At 39.9% G+C, this 17,580-nt stretch overlaps 1 protein-coding gene across 1 annotated transcript in view; it reads right to left on the reverse strand.

Moving 5' to 3' along the window:
- p3h2 (prolyl 3-hydroxylase 2) overlaps window positions 1-14,739 on the reverse strand; it is a 122,397-nt gene extending 107,658 nt beyond the window's left edge. Inside the window, exon 1 of the mRNA XM_030133176.1 lies at window positions 13,990-14,739. Coding sequence (XP_029989036.1) covers window positions 13,990-14,412 — 423 coding nt within the window. The 5' untranslated portion in view covers window positions 14,413-14,739. The remainder of the gene's footprint in view (window positions 1-13,989) is intronic.
- Window positions 14,740-17,580: the final 2,841 nt, after the last annotated feature.

A 17,580-nucleotide genomic window follows, 5' to 3' on the forward strand; every position in this document is an offset into this window, starting at 1 on the left:
GGGTGACAACTTCTCCCATTCTTCTTTAATAGTATCTTCCAGACTTTCTCATAATAGTTTTGCTCATAGTCATTCTCTTCTTTACATTATAAACAGTCTTTATGGACATTCCAACTATTTTTGAAATCTCCTTTGGTGTGACGAGTCCATTCAGCAAATCACACACTCTTTGACGTTTGCTTTCCTGATTACTCATATAGGCAAAAGTTTCTGAAAAGGTATGGATAATAGTGTTAGGTATGATTATGACATCAATATATGTTTGGTTTCAAAACAACTGACGTAGTGCCTGCTGAGAAAAAACAACTAAATGTTCATTGTAAATTTTGCTTCCCCACCCTGTGTATTTATTTATTTATTTATAATCATGATTCATGTTGATCCAATTAAGGGCAGTCACTGTCTGCCTGGCTCTAATACAACTCTAATGTCACTCCAGTAGAAATGCATCCATCACAATTATGCTTTGTTGTGGATCAGACATGCTTTACCATGCCAGTGGAAAAAAAGGAGAGGGGATATGTGACCTTGCTGTGGCTCTGCTTCAACATCTGAGGCCACGCTCACTCTGGCTGACCACACAGACCACAGCCAAACTGCAAATACCACAACCCTCCTGCTGTAGAGGACCCAACTGACATTTCATTCTTTTCACCAGAGAAGCTCTAAGTCTGATACAGGAACAAGCTGCAGATCAAGTCCTTCAGCAATTCTTGTTTCATTAAAACTGATGAAAGATGAGACGACAAGAATCCTTTAAATTTTTAGGGGAAAAAAACAGAAGCAGCAAAAAAAAGTTCCACACCAGAGTTTTTAACAACCAGTACCTTCTACCCCCCCACCCCCCCAACGGTTTCTAAATCACACAGCTTTCTACTTTCTACAAGTGATTTGCTGAGGACAGGAGCAACTTGAGATGTTAGCATAATTTATAGCTTATGGTTGTGAAGAACAAGCTCTGAGGTGGACATTGGATACCTCAGAATTCCTGAGGAACATATTATTCCTTGTGCGGACTAAAAAAGGTTGTTGAATTCTTGTCAAAGCTAAACGTGTATTTAGACATAGTACACTGAGCTACTCAGAACAGATCCTGAAGCAGCCGCTGAGGTCATAAGCAAATATTTGGATTTTAATTTCATTAGTGAACAACACCAGGCTAGTCAGTAAACATTGGTCTTTGAATCGCAAACATTTGACAACTGCTGCCAAAATGTTTTGCATGGATCTTTGTCCACTACCTGTCAGGGTGCTTTTGGTAAATTTGTGGTACCTCTTTTGTGTCACCTGTGAATCCATAAAAAGCTTGTTTTCTCCATTTCTCTGCCAAAGTGTTACATGGTTTAACACAGTTCATTTGTCCACTGTATGTCCTCTAAAAGGCCCTAACTTTATTCAGAAAGTCAACACATTCATCAAACACTAAGTTCAGTAATTTGCCCAAAGCAAGTGTTTTCCTGGGTAAGAAGAGAAGAAAAACAGTCATAGGCATTGTGTCGACCGGAACACAAAAGATAATACGACAGACAGAGCTGGAGTTTTTCTGTGTGCACACCAGAAGCAGCCAACAACAGCTCAAGTCACTAGTGAGGCTGAACAGATGCCTGGCAAAGGCAGCTGCTTTTTCCACCCCAGGCCTAATTTCAGCACTCAGACACCCAGGAGTGTTTGTTCACGTTGATGATTAAAACACCTAGAATAAATATACCCAACCAGAAAATACATACACAAAATGAGTCTGCCATTTCAATAACTGACCTGTGTGCCAAAAGGTGAAATCTGAAAGTACAGTACATCTGTCACTGAAGACATGAACATAGACCATTCACCAGCTGGTTGGATCCACACACTGACTCTTGGTCCAAATCATCCCCTTTGTCATAAGGGATAATGTGCTCCTCCATAAATAAGGGTTAAATTGTAGTCAGACTGTAGTCTGTGATAAATATCACAATTAATCAAACACGAGTGTTTGGAACATGACTCAAAATGCGTCCTGACATCGGTCAGCTCCTGCTTTTTGTTCTCGTTGGACTCAAATACACATTCTCTGATGGCAGCACTAGACAAAAAAAAAGTCACCTCTGAGCCAAGTCAACTCGCCTCCACAACCTGCTGTCTCATCTCAGCTGCACTCCAACCGCTGTAGTGTTTTCAGCAGCCGCCTCCTCCTCCTCCTCCTCCTCCTCCTCCTCTCCTGCAGCCATTTTATCATTAATCAGGGCAAGAACAATATTGGTGTGTTACGCCACAGTGTACCCCTGCATTCCTGTGGAGAATTATCTGCTTAAATGCAGTCATGCAGCAGGCCTTTGGCACAGCCAAGTGCCACAATGTCTGGCTGCCTGTGGGCAAGAACAGCACTGCATGCTATGTTAGGAAAGCAACCTGTGGGCACTGCAGGTGTGTGCAATGAACAGGATAGAGTATATTCATAATTGCAGTAGTGGAATATTTTGAATATTAACTCTCAATAGTCTTTTTACACCCACTGTTTCATGGACCCCTAAACCCTTGCTTATGGTTAGGTTAATAAGAGAACAAGTCTAAGACCAATATCACAGAAACTAGAAGATGTTGTACACATCCATGGTGTCCAGGGCTAAAGGACACCATGGACTAAAGACCTGTTTATGCTCACTTTATGTATGTAAAAAGGTAGGTCCATTTCAAACAGTGTAAGCATCCATTGCATTGACATGAGCGTTTCATGAATCAGTCCACCAGAGGGCACTGCTCTGAATTAACATATTGGCCTAATACCAGAAAGAATAGTTCTTTTGAAAGCAGAAAAATAAAGTCAATAATTACAAACATGACGATGACACAGGAGGTAATACTGATGTTGATATTGAGAAGGATTAGTTGTCATAAATATGTTGGTAGTTTCTCGCCAACTCACACAGTCCCTTTTCAAAAAGTTCTACCATGGAAATGATTCACTTCAAATCTCAACATCACTCCTTTCCAGAAGCACTGCTCCATTTCCTCAGCAGAACACTCCGTCCTTTTTCATATGCATATTTAACGTTGACCATAAATGGACCTGAAGCGGTTCAGATGGATGTATGGATGGACGGCTGGCTGGCTGGCTGGCTGGGTGGATGGATGGACGGACGGACGGACAGATGGATGGATATCCTCTTTCAGACTTAAGCTGAAGGAGAACTTGTGTTTCATGTTCATTGGAGTTATATCCTCCTGTTATAAGTTTAACCCTAGTCCTCCAGTGGGTCTCTGGTGATCTGATGGATGTTTAAGTATGGAATAACACTTATGTCAGCTACAGATGCTAAATTTTGTAACAGCTTCCTTTCCAGGAATCAAGAAACTTAATAAGGTACAAACTGTAAATTTAACTCCTCAGTGACTTTCACAATTTATTTCTTTTCGGTCCAGCATTTTTCATAGGTGATGTACTACTTCCAGGTTTCCAGTTCTAATACACAAAGGAAAGCCATAAAATGACTCTTGGAAATATAAAATACAATAAATCCACCTTGGCAGTGAATGACAAACCTCTCCCTCTAAGTGATGGCAAGGTTTCTGCTTTCTTTAATCAATCCAAAGTTCTCCTTCTGTCTGAACTGCTTCACTCTTCACCTGCAGATGACAAAACATCATCTGTGATTCCCCTCTAGCACTGAAACATCCACCTCCCTGAACACTGTAAAAACCAAAAACGTGTTCATTCTCCTTTCAACTGTTCCAAGATTCGTGCTTCCAGATGATGTTGGATCCTACAACTTGAAACAGACATTGCCCTGTACAATGAATCCTTTACTATTGTGACTGGTTATGTCTGCCAATTTATGTCTGTGAAGTAAAAAGGACAGATCATCACAACAGGATGTATTATATTATATGATTATATATATTGTATAGTAATTTGTATTATTATTATTATTATTATTATTATACAATGTATACATAATAATTTTATCATGTTATAACAATGTAGAATGTATTAATATACAATGTATATAATGCGTATTATATGATTGTGAATAATGAACTATGATATACAATGTATATCATGAAAATAGACTTGGGCAGAGTTTATTTTTGATATGTATAATATTTTTGCAAAGTAAATTTTTTATATGTGTAATATTTTGCATCTTGTGGAGGTGTGGACAGACCTTAATTTTGATATGTGTAATATTTTTGGGGTTATTTTGTGGAACTGTTATGGGACTTGTGACCAGTAGAAAAAGATGAGGTAAGGTAAAGTTGCACTTCATCCCACTCCTTTTCGAATATGTTTGACATGGACCCTACAAAAACAACAAACCTAAAGGTGGACTACAACCTTTGCAGAGTATTGTTCACCTCTAAACATAACCAAGGCACCATACTCCATCTAACAGTCCTGTTACCAGAGAACAGACTGAACTTGAGCCAGAAACTGCCTGCTGCGTTGTAATCAAATCATCAGTGGAAAACTGAATCATGAATGAGACTGACTTTAAAGAGTAAATTCCACACAAAGGATCCCAACACCAGCAGGTTTCAGAGAGCGTCCTGACCCACAGTCACCTTCTGATGTCTTGCTGGGAGACACCATGAAGTTCTCAAAACAAAAATGAGAAGGAGGAGGTTATTAAGTTATGCGTCCTGATACCCAAGACGAAACTACTCATATGAGAGCTACTCTGCTCTCCATTATATCACGGCAATTACAGAAAATTAACCCCAAATTCAGACTGACCTGTGTGCATTAAATCATAGTCAGGTGATGTTTGACAACTGCTAACCAAACTGGTGGCATGGAACTTCATTCATTGACACTGAGGCTGCATTTGGTGAATTTGACTCTAGAAGTGGGGTCAAACTGAGCACATAGGATGAACACATCAATAGGATCATTGTGAAGCATCACCAGCCACCGTAGTTACTCGTAATTTCTGTCCTGGGCTCCTAAACTTATCTGAGATAAACTGGATCACTATCATATATGATATACTTGTCGGCAGGTTTGTAAAAACAAACCCTGTTATGCTCTGGTTATATGAGATTGTAATGTATCATGAGAGGAGTGGATTATAAAAGTGTTTACTTGGATCAGTATTCTCATTCTCCTCAAAGACAGAAAAGGTGCAAATAACTGTGTGTATGACATTTTAACAAGAGGTCAGTGTTTCGAGGATCTTCTCAAGTATTTTTATGAGCATTTTGGCAGCTTTACTTGACAGGAGAACCATACAAGGACATCAGGAAACAGTGATGGGGAGATGAGGAATGATCTGCGATTAAATGACATAAATCTGGAGTCAAACTGTGAGAGTGATTGGTTGTTCACCTCTATAAGTCAGCCCATGTCCAAGGTGAACTCGCCTTTGCCCAGTGGTAGCTGGGATAGGCTCCACCCCCATGACCCTCTGGAGGATAATGTGGTTCAGTAGATGACTGACTGACCGACCTTAAATGATCAGTGTCTGAGCCCAGATAGAAGCAGCTTCGATGAGACTTTTGGAGCACCTTCACCTCATTTGGCCTGTACTTTTGGACTATACAATTTAGCTGAAACCAATTAACATTTTTAAGTCATAATGCCCTTCACCCAAGAAAAAAATAAATACACTTTAAATACCCTGAGACTTAACATATGCAGCGCTCATCTACATTAGTTCCATGTCTTTACTAAGTAAAATGTAAATCTTCCAAATAAAATAATACTGGATAAGAATGTGTCAACTCATAAAAAAAGTCAACTATACAAACTGTTATATCTAATCGACCAGTTGATTATTCTTTTGCAACCTTAATCAACACCAAATTTTGGTGAAGCACAATTTGGGTCAAATCAGATCATAAATCTGATGATATTTTAGACCTATTAACCCTCATGTCATTGTGACGCACATGACGCCAGCATTAACACAAACAACATGGAGCAAAGCTCATAAGAGATGAGGACAAAAAGGCAGAAAATGTCTATATGTTGACTTCTACATTGGAACCATCACTTACTCCTTTAAACTTTGAAGTTTTCGCACAAACCTTAGTCTAGTACAAATATTAGTCTTTATTTTTTTCAGTTGAATGTTAGTTCCATGTTAGTTAGTAAGTTGGATCCAAATGTATTGAAGACTGCAGTGCACATATTGTTTGTAGATGTCATTGGACTTGTTTTATATATATTTAAGCCTATTTAAGTGGCTCCCCTGCTCAGGTGCGGCGCTGGAATATTCTGCTCTGCTGCCTCTGCCTCGTCACTCACTCCACAGCCCATAGATTCACCATGGATTCTGACTGCTCTTACCATCAGGGTTTTGTTTATACATGTTTATGATTAGTTTTATGCTAATAAATCTGTTATACTCCCTTCAGTACCGTGCATTTGGGTCCATTCTTTCATCACGTCTTGACAGTTCTTGAATAAAGGACAAGTTGTTTGTTGTTTTTAGACCTGTCTTTTTCACATTTGTACTATTTTTTCACCTATTCAAATAATAATTGATTTTAGTTGAACTGACAAAAAAAAAATTTAAAAAAAATCAGTAGCTCCAGCTCTAATACAGATTACCTATACAGGACTTACCTTACTATTAGTTTGGTTAATCTTATTTGTACACAATTTGACTAATAAATTGTATTTGTTTGCATCCTCCCGTGTTTGTTTTGTCAAGGCCCAGCTTGACAATGTTAAAAACCAATGATTCTGCCATACAGAAAACTTCAGCCTTATCTTTTTTTTTCCAACTTCTTTTATTGGGGTTTTTCAAAAACAAGTACATTTCAAACAAAGTACAATGAGATGCAGATACTATAAGTTCCCGAAAGGGGAATAAGAAGGCATATTATTTTTAACTGATTTTCATCTGCAAAAACAATCCTATTTTTGAAATAATCAATTTCCACTTGAAGAATAATTACAGTATTGCTCTTAGCTGCTCTAAAATGTCACAGTAACCTCATGTATTTCTCTACTGATGAAGCCTGCCTCCCAGTAAACTCATGGGTGCCAGTACTGATAAGATTCAGGGTCAGTTCTGCTCACAGAAGGAGATGTTGTGGCTACAGAAACTAAGACCTTGCATTCCAATAGATACACATCTAAAACAACAGTCATGACACTTTGCGTAGCACATCCCAGTAACAAGACGTGGAATGACGGTTGGCAAGCCAGGTCAGTAGGTGAGGCCCAATCAGAAGACGGAGTCAGATGCTGTTGCAAAAAGTCCAACCTATTCTTTGGGGTGGAGTCATCCAAGAAGATAATTGTCCGTCGGACTCGGAATTCGGGACTCTTTGACTGGAGTTCCTGCGAGGAGCTCTTATCCAGAGAGACCAGCGCTGGCTTTTATATTTCACATATGATCAGAATAAATTCTTAAACTGAGACCAAGTGCATCCTGAACTCGTCTATGGAGCTTCCAATCAACGAACACGAAAAATCCTAACACACTCATCCTGACAAGCATTTCCTGTCCCTGTACAATCTAAAAAATGATTCCAGTATTTGTCACAAAATTGTGTTTATGAACTCAAAATCAGGAATGGAAAACAAAAATAAAATCCAAAAATTGCAAGTTGCTGTGTTTGCCCCTCAAACAGTAGTGCCAACATCAAATTTGTACCTGGAGAGTCTTGTAATGAAAATAAACACTGATTAATTTAAAGACTGTTTGGGAATAAGACTGAGACTAGTGAGCACTACTTCCCTGGCCGATTCTTGGAAAAGTCACCCTGTGAGACTTCTGACATTAAGGATACGGCGGCTGGATCAGAGGCTGTGGAGCTCCCTGCCCCCGGGGGTACTTCAGGATCTTTGATCATCCTGCATTTGGGCGAGGGGAGCTGGAGCTGTGGCCAGCAGCAGCTACAAAAGTCTCCCTTTAATTCCTGCAAAAGGTGGCGTGTCTCTTTTTTTAGAAAGCAAACAAACCACAACAGGAAAATAAAATATTTGCCAGGTTAAATGATGGGCGAAGTGGGGACATAGGCAGCAGCAAAACAGTTGGTGACTGTGGAGACTCCTCTAAAAGGCCCAATGGATGCATTATACCAAAGGCTGTCAGGAGGAGGGTGCGTGACGCTGGAATGTTAAATACTGCAGGAATGTTATTTATTTTCATAAACACCACCGAGTACCCCCATACCAACACACATGAGGGTGACTGCACACATATACATCACACAAGATTAAGATGTACATGTGTGAACATATGCACCAGTCGCCGTGGCCAATAGGAACCATCCAACACTGCCTCACCTTAACTCACATCAACATCAGAACCTCAGCCTCCACGTTCATAAAGATGTCACCACACCAGGAGCCAAAATACAGATCTGCTAAAACATTCATGAACCTCAGTTATGACAAACACAAAGTGCTACTCTTTTCAAAACAGATGTTAGATATTTCATACGTCTTGGTAACAAAGGGCAGTGATATTTTTACAGCTGCTTGGGGATCTGTGTGTAAGACAGTGCCTCATGTCTAGACAGGAGTGTGCACTTTTATACCTCAGCTCTTAGTCTTTCTCTGCTGATTCAGAAAAAATGGAGAAACCATTTGCCCACAGACAGTAACAGGGCAGATTAACTTCCACCCACTTCTAAGCACTGGAAGCTGTGTGTCATCACCCAGGCATTTGGAACGAAGCTGGCGTTGACGGCATCCTGAATGTGACTGGGTCTGTGGTTCATGGTGACAGCATCCTCAGCTGGACTCTCAGAGGACACCCAATGAGGCTAAAATATCATCCAATACATACAATGATGAAAACTGAAACGTAAAAGGTTCCTTCATTCACTTTTTGAAAGTGCCCAGAGCTGGAGCCCCTCCCAACCACAACAGCGTACACTTGGGACATGACAGCAGTTCATCGCTGACATTATACATACTACCAACTAGGGCATTAATGGCTCCAGATTTTTTCAGATCTACTTCTTTGTCAATAAAGTCGAAGTCGAGTCGACTTGTTGTATGATGACGTCATCACATTGACAGCGGAGGAACAACACAGACACACAGCCGTTCAACAATGAGCAACTTGTACTAACGTTTACTGGAACATTAACAATGTACAGTAAAGAGCAGAATAAAATACTGGGAAGACACAAGCATCAACAGTCCCTCTCAGACATTTAACCAAAACAAAACATAGGTTAACACCTTGAATTTTCTTTTAAATTTAACTGAACAACATAAAGTGGGAAAAGGTTCAGACGGTGGCAGAAAGACACACAGCATGTTAGAGAAAAGAGCGCACTGTCTTCATGAAATAAATGAACAGAATAATCCAAACACACTGGCGGCCCAAATTATTATTCAATATCGGTGGTGCTTGCGTGGTTCACAGAACATTACTGAGACCAGAGTTTTTCTAGATCACAGTCAGTTTAATAATCCTACTGAGTCATCTTCTTCCTTCAGTCTTGGCCTTGCGCTAGTGATGTGCGGGTGTATTTTTTTGTTTTGTTTTGTTTTGAATCCACTTTGTGGAATTTTTTGACCCGCCCCACAAACAAAGTGACATTTTTTGGACCCGCACCAACCCGACCCAGGTCCGCTGATCTGCGCATCACTACCGCTCACTGCGCACTGTGCTCACTGTGCTCCATGTTTTCATGTATAAAGATGAGAGTATCGACATGTGCTGAATGACGGCTTGCACGCTGTCGGGTGATGGAAGGGAGAGAGAGAATAACACACGACTAGTCGACTCCTCCAAAGTAACGTTGACTTGTGCCACAGACGTTGACGCATCGACAAACCAACTTTTCAATTCATGCCCTGCTACCAACCATTCACTCTCACATTCACACCTATGGATGATTTATGTTCATTAGTTAGCCTGTTGTCTTAACCCATGTCTTTGGACAGTGGGAAGCCAGAGGACCAAGGGAGACCCAGAGCATGTAAAGTCCACTAGAGCTGCTGCTATCTTTCTTTTTTTTTTTTTTTGTTTTACCCCGCCCCCCCGAAAGGGAGGCAAGGGGTATTGTGTTTGGTTCAGTTTGTTTCTTTGTTTGTTTGTTGACACTTTAGCAGCAAAATTATTGGTTGGATTCATCCCAAATTGGGTTTATAGATTGCCAGTAACCCAGATTACATTTTGGGAAAAGTTGGTCAAAGTTCAAACTTTTAATATGAATTTCTAAAATCTTTAGTCATTTACTTATACTGGCCAGAATTTGTCTATGCTGTCTATGCCAGGGATTAAAGCAAAAATTTTTCATCTGACTAAAAATTTTCTTCTGGTCAAAATCATTGGCCACTTTTAAAAATGATGCAATACAATACTACTATAGAGTACAATTTTATATAGTCAAATTTGGCAATACTGTAAAACACACTGAATGGGAGAGTGTACAGGTGTAGAAGATTAGTAACATGGACAGAAAAAATGTCACGAGTGGTATTGGTGGGGGGTCTGGGGGTCCTCCTCCAGAAAATTTTTAAAGCTGCAGGTCAATTTTGGTGCTCTCTGGTTAATTTTAAAGGGTATGAAAACCTTTGAAGCAAGTGAAAATAACAAAGAAAACCTTACTGCAAAAAATGAGCGAAAAACTTTATTTAACAATTTAGGAACTCCTAAAACATAACTCCAACAGCACATGAATTTTGGGGAAAATGTCTGTGTAAATGTAACCCTAACCAACTAATCTTCAGCTTCTCAGATTGATGGCGGATCAGGACTTTTTTACCATTGGAACTATACAGAATTTTCTTGTGGCAAACTACACACATGCACGCACCAGGCTGCTTAATTTTTTTGCACCATGATCTCATTGGAGTTCCATCGTCTCCCTCCTCATCAAGCCACGCCCACCTCCATCTATTTTTCACGCATCTCTCAATAGTTACCACTTCAGCACCTTCCTCTACAAACGTGTCCATGATGTCGTATATGCTAGCCAAAATAATCTGTACGTCGTCAAACCTGCGTCCACCCCCCCACCCCCCCCAGCCAATATCGTGTTCTCTTTTGATTGGAAGAAATTACGTCAACTGAAACAGAAATTATATTCCGTTACATATACTCTCTGAGGGTATTTAAAATGCAGTGGCTTTGCAAATACCAAGGGTGTTACTCATTCATTCAATGTCATCTTCGTACTGTACCACACAGATAGAAATAAGATGCTAAATGGGTCAAAATAAAGCACTTATGCAGTCGCGCGCGTAACCGCGTAAGGCCGCGGCGCGCACAGCCGCACGCACGGGAAGGGCACATACACACAAACACACACACATTAGTCATATACCGGCAAGAGGAGATAAGCTATGAACCCAAACATGAAGGTACATGTAGATCAGTTCTGTCTTCTTCCCTTTTCGCTGTGGTTCTTTCATAATGAAAGCTACTTGTTAGCACTAAACTAAAGTTAGCATCTGGAGGCTGAACGTCGGTGAAGCTGAACTTGTCCATGTGTTTCTGAGGCACAGAATGAGCAGCGTTTCCTTCCAAAGAGAAATAGTCATCAATCTCTCCTCCCGACATAAAAATAAAGAAGTCATCTTATTATCATCACTGTTAAACCTATCAGCCCCCTGTGCGTGGCGTGCCTGTGTTAAACACCTGCAGATTCAGGACAGCAGACCCAGGACAGGATCGCGGTGCCGACTGGACTCCGAGAAACACGTGGGGAAGTTACTTCAATATGACTTTTTCCCCCCTCAATTTTTCCATTTGACGGAAATCCGTCGTGGTGACGGAGAACTTTAATCCCTGGTCTATGCCTATGCTGACATCAGCATAAGCATAGACATGATGACATCAGCTGGATCAATGCCAAAATAAGCTACAATACGTGCGAGGGGCACGTTGTTGTGCCGGGCACCAGTTGGTTTTTTTTGCAACTGATTAATTAACAATTGTTTTCTTCAATTAGGTTCTTCAAGGATCGATCAGTCAGGTAGTATCCCTTTTGTCACATCCAGGGAAGAGTCATGTGAGGGTGGTACCTATGTCACTGAAGTAGTAAAATCAGCTGTTTTCACCTGTTGAATGAATGAACTGAGGGGGTGAGGGGGGAAGGTCCTACTTTGCTGACTGCTGCCAAAAAAGTATACTGTCTTGGATGTTTTTAGATACTATTGGATTATTTCACTGCTTGTTTTTAACCTTAATAAATGTGTGGAACAACATTCCTCTGGAGCTCAGTTTTTACTGTTTAGCAGCGCACCCGGCAGGTAAAGATTCTTTTTTCCCTCACTTAGCCTCTCGGCAACTACATCATTGTTTTATTAAAAATCACCCAACAACACGTGTCACAATAAGTGTCCGTGTGGAGCACAAGAGCGGAACCAGTGTTTAGCAGTGAAATTATGGAAAAAGAAACTTCGATTCAAGAAAATTTTAGTGGAATTTTTTTTAAATTGATTCAAGTCAATTATCGACTAATGGTTTCAGCTCTAAACTCCACTCAGAAGGGGCCTCACCACTTCACTAAATGCAAAAAATGAGTCACAGCCATAGAGTTAAATATTCTGGAACAGGGTGGATGTTGCTGCAGTGCCTGAAGGTAGGTTGACTCCAACAGGAGACAGTTTACCTTTCCTTGTTACTGTCGCTGTCATCACACTTCCTACTACATGGCTGCACGCTGACGGAAGAGTTCATAAACCTAAAGCTGTGCCTCTTTCATGTATCGGAAGTCTGAAATAATAGCCTGCACACAGAGGATGTGACACGTATTCCTGTTACAGTAAACTCAGCTTGTTCTGTAGGTCAAAACTGGTGCAGTAAATGTGTTTAAGCATGTGTTGAATGGATGTGAGGTCAGGCCACAGCAAAGGTCTCTCAACTCTTTGCACTCGACAAACTAGATTAAATATCTACTGAACAGGGCTTGTTGATGCTTTGAAACTAAACAGATGAAACAAACACAAATATTTTAGAATGCAAGACAGATACCAGACTTTAGTTTGCCCCTGGGAAAGCATAAAGCACACTGAGTCTTGAGTTTGTCTTTGCACTCATCTCTCCTGTTGTATCAGTTAGATTGTTCCCACGCCCAGCACTAAACAACATCCCAGCCAAGAGATGGACCTCATGGGAAATACACTGTTCTGGAAGTACAACAAATAACCCCAGTCTGAGGTATATAGGCAGCTGAGGGGTGATGCTGTCACACAAAAACACACACTGTCAATGCGACACTTCTACCCTATTTTGTCTGCTTTCTCAGACTCAGACTCTTTCAACCATGACATTGTCAGAACAAAACAGTTACCCAGATTATGCAGTAGTAATCGAACAAAATAGTAAATAAATCAGTAAAGAGCAAAATAGAATAGAATAAAATCAACATATGAATATGTACACTATTACACAATATACAGCAGCAGCTTAAGGTGGTGGTGCCTGTACAGCAACAAGTTACCTGTTCTTGTACCAACTTTGAAACTTGCATGAATTAAAGCTGCAGTAGGCTACTACAAATATTTCTCTTTATTTTAGTTGTATGTTTGTTCCATGATCAGTTGTTAGTAAGTTGGATCCAAATGTGTTGAAGACTGCAGTGCACATAATTGTTTGTAGATGTCATTGGACTTGTTTGTTGTTGTTTATATCTCTCCTTTTATACTGTTGTTGTTATTGCTATATGATATTTTTTATATATCATTTTACTTTTATACTTTTTGTGGTTATTGTTTCATCTGGTTCTGGACTGTGAATAAAGGACAAGTTGTTTGTTTCACATTTTTTTCACCCATTCAAATGATTGTTTGATGAAGAAAATAATCGATAGAAAAACTGATTACAAACATTATCGACAGCTGCAGCTCTACTTGACAGCTCAGACTGAACCTCCAACAGGAGCAGCTGTTCTGTACATGTGTACAACTTTGAACTCTCATCACTCATCATTTCCGCATCACGTTGCCGGAGCAGCGGCGCGAGGAGCGGCTGAAGAATGCAGTAGGTAACGCGGAGCGCCACAGTGGGACGTGTTCCCCAGCGAGGCAGACAACAATAGCGGCCATTCAAGCCCAGTTTACCGGCATTCACATGCTAATTGAGCCCATACCTTCTGATAAGCCAGCTGTAAATAGTTGTAGGGGATCCGCCTGTTGAAGTCTTGCACCACATCCTCGCTGACTTTGTGCATGGATTGCGCACCCAGTTTGTCCTCGATGCATGTGTTCATACAAGCGGCTCTCCGGAGAACCACGTCGAAGAAACGCAGGTCCGAGAAGGTGTCATCAAACGGATGCTGGTCCTGGCATCTCAGCCGGCACCGGACCTTGGTGCGCCGGAGCTCCGCGTAACTGCGGAGCGCGCCCTCCATGTAGCGCACCACGTTGGGGTAGTCGCTGCTGTAAAAGGCCTGGACTGCATTGTCATATAAAAGGTCGAAGGGCTCAAGAGAGGATGAGGATGAGGATGAAGAGGACAGGACAGTCAGCAGGACTAGAGACAAGACGGCAGCCGGGGAGAGGGGTCCATCCATCCTCTCCGCGGGTTCGGACTGTCAGGAGCGACTGCGGAGATCAGGACGCACACTCACTCAGTCACGACCAGAACAGACCCGGCGGATCCACAAGTCCATTTACACTGAACCCAGGTCAGTGAGACATCCAGGACGGCACTGAGCAGGGCGGACACACGGGGTCTACAGTCGGGGGCGCACGTTTTGTTGTGACCCTTCTCTGTTTCTGGCAAACTCCTCCCCTCTCCAAGAAGTGAATGAGTCTGAACCCACGGGGTTTTTCAGGGAGTCCCGTGGACCGCCTTTATCCGACTTACACATGGAAAAGTTGCGCTTGAACAATATTTTTTAAGTGTTTTGTATGAAATCAGAACAGAGAAAAGTTGGCCATGAAACCTTAAAGTCCAACAACTGTTTTTGTCACAACTTCCAAATGATTTCTGTTTGGTCTTTCCCTGATGACGTGATTTATCACCACTTAGCCTATTATAATATCCCACTGTGTATTTTGGATGTTTCAGTGAAAATCAAGTACATTTAACCCTTAAAAACCCAAACATCCACCACCGACTAAAAGCATCTACTGGTCTAAGGTGTCTGATAACTTCATCAGTAATTTGACAAATGAGTGGTTGCAGACATATGTGTTTTGTTCAGTTAATGATGTATTTTGTTGAAAGACCCCCCTTTTTCTTCGGTTTTCCTTGTTTTGATATAATAACCTTTGACATTACTCTGAGCTTTAATGAACATTTACATGATCAGTTAATTAAATATAGGAAAATACCTGATTTTCACTGAAAAAAATGCAAAATGCAGAGGATATTTTAAGAAATGGTATTAAATCACTTGGGAAAGAAATTACTATCATTTGGAAGTTGTGGCAAAAATGTTGTGGGTCTTCAAGGGTTAATTTACTCTTCATGTAGATGCTCATTAAAGCTCAGAGTAAATTCAAAGGTTATTAGATCAAATTAAAAAAAAAAGGAAAAGGTTACTTTTTCTACAAAATATAGTCTATCATTAACTAAACATAAAAACAAATGTTCCCATTCACCGTCATCAATCAAACTCCATGGGTTTTACTGGTACTCAACAACACGTTCACTACGGAGCCTCTGAACGTCCAAATGGGTCATAACTGATGACCATGAAAAGATGACAAACTGCATTTTACACTAAATATTTACATGTATTGATTGGATTAGTGGATCAACAGGTATTAAACATTTACATCGGTAGATGCTTTAAGTTGGTGGTGGGTGTTTGAGTCTTTATGGGTTAAAAAGTTTTAGTTCCTTTTTATGATTATTATTACATAATAATGTAAATAGATGTATGTAGTAGAAATGCGTAAAATAAAAGTAATAGTTGTACTTTGGTCATCATGGATTAAACATGAAATAATCTAAACCAGTGCACAAAACTTTCAACTCACAGTATTGTTCTACTTTTTACATGTTTTTCTCTGTATCCTTGTCCTCGTTTGTCTTCTGTGTTCAGTGTCTCACCAAAACCAAAGTCCCGTCGGGATAAAATTGTCGTATGTCTACCTCTAGTGGAGGATTTACTTATTTCATTTTAATTCTCACAAAACCCTGTGTCCTCATACAAGGACATTACTGTACATCTTGGGTTTTCTGCACCTTCTGCCTACATAAATGTTCTTAACTTAAACTTGTACAAAACACTAATGTGTGAAAAAGCAGAATGGTGTTAAATTCAGTCAAATCACACTCAAATCAAGGTTAAACTTAACAATGGACAAAACCGTCCCACATTATTAGGCTGAAATTTGTTTATCCATGCTGACTAACATGACCAACAGATATTTGATATTTGGACTTTTTTGTATTCTGTAATATTGTATCTCTATGATTCATTATTGGATGAAGTCATTACCATTTTTGTCAAATTTATGCTGAGCTGCAGATGGATTATTCTGTAATCATTTCATCTATCGACTATTTTCTTTGATTCAATTTGATTAAAGGATTATTTAAACAGGAGAAAAATATTAAAAATACGAAACAGACATGTATGAAAATGGCAAAGAACTTGTCATTTATTCCACAACCAGCTGAAACAACAACCACAAAAAGTATTACAGTAAAATGATATAAAAAATATTGAGATAGAAAAAACACTAACAACAGAATGAAAGTATATATAAGTGATGCCAAGCACAACAAACCCCGCCCCTCACATGTATGTTGGCTTATTTTGGCATCAGTCCAACTGATGTCATCATGTCTGTGTGTGTGCTGATGTCAGCATAGACATAAACAGCATAGAATTATTTCAGCCATTTTAAGTAAATGGGGTGGGGTGGGGGGATTTTAAAAATTCATTAAAAAAAATTTGAACTTTGAGCTATTTTTCCCAAAATGTAATCACATCTATTCTGGGTCACTGGCAATCTATAAACTCAATTTGGGATGAATTTAAACCATTAGTTTTGCTGCTAAAGTGTTAACAATCAAAGAAACAAACCGAACCAAAAACAAAACCCCTTGCCTCCCCTTTGTGGGGCGGGGTGAAAATATCTATATAAACAACAACAAACAAGTCCATGGACATCTTCAAACACTACTGCACTGCAGTCTGCAACATGTTTGGATCCAAGTTATTAACAACTGAAAACAGAACTAACGTACAACTGTGTGTTGATCCTGGCATCATGTGTGTCACAATAAGCGTCCGTATGAAACAACAGTGGAACTAATGTTTAGCAGTTGCACAATTAAGGAAACAAAGTTTTGATTCGGCAAAAATTCAATTCAATTTTATTTGTAGAGTCCAATATTACAACAAGGTCACCTCACAGGGCTTTACAGAATTTGATGAATTGATAAAAAACACAATGAAAATAAGCAAACAGTCAAATAATTAGTTAAACAGTCGAAGTAAATGGTTTGCAATGTAATAATTTTTCAAATCAATTAGAATCGATTAATCATTTCAGGCCTATACAAGTTAAAGCTGATAGCATTTTTTTTTTTTTTTTTTTGTGGCTGCTCATCATGACTATGTTATATTTGTGAAGGAGAACTGTGGGAATCTTGAGCTATCTGTTTACCTTCTCGACCACAGGTTATATAGTACTGAATTCATGTCCAGGTCAAGCTATAGAAGAAAATGTTCTTGTTCTTTATTAAAATGTCAGAAGAACAGAACACATGCGTCCTT

The sequence above is a fragment of the Sphaeramia orbicularis genome, chromosome 4 (genome assembly GCF_902148855.1).
Source record: "Sphaeramia orbicularis chromosome 4, fSphaOr1.1, whole genome shotgun sequence".
Taxonomy (NCBI): Eukaryota; Metazoa; Chordata; class Actinopteri; order Kurtiformes; family Apogonidae; genus Sphaeramia; species Sphaeramia orbicularis.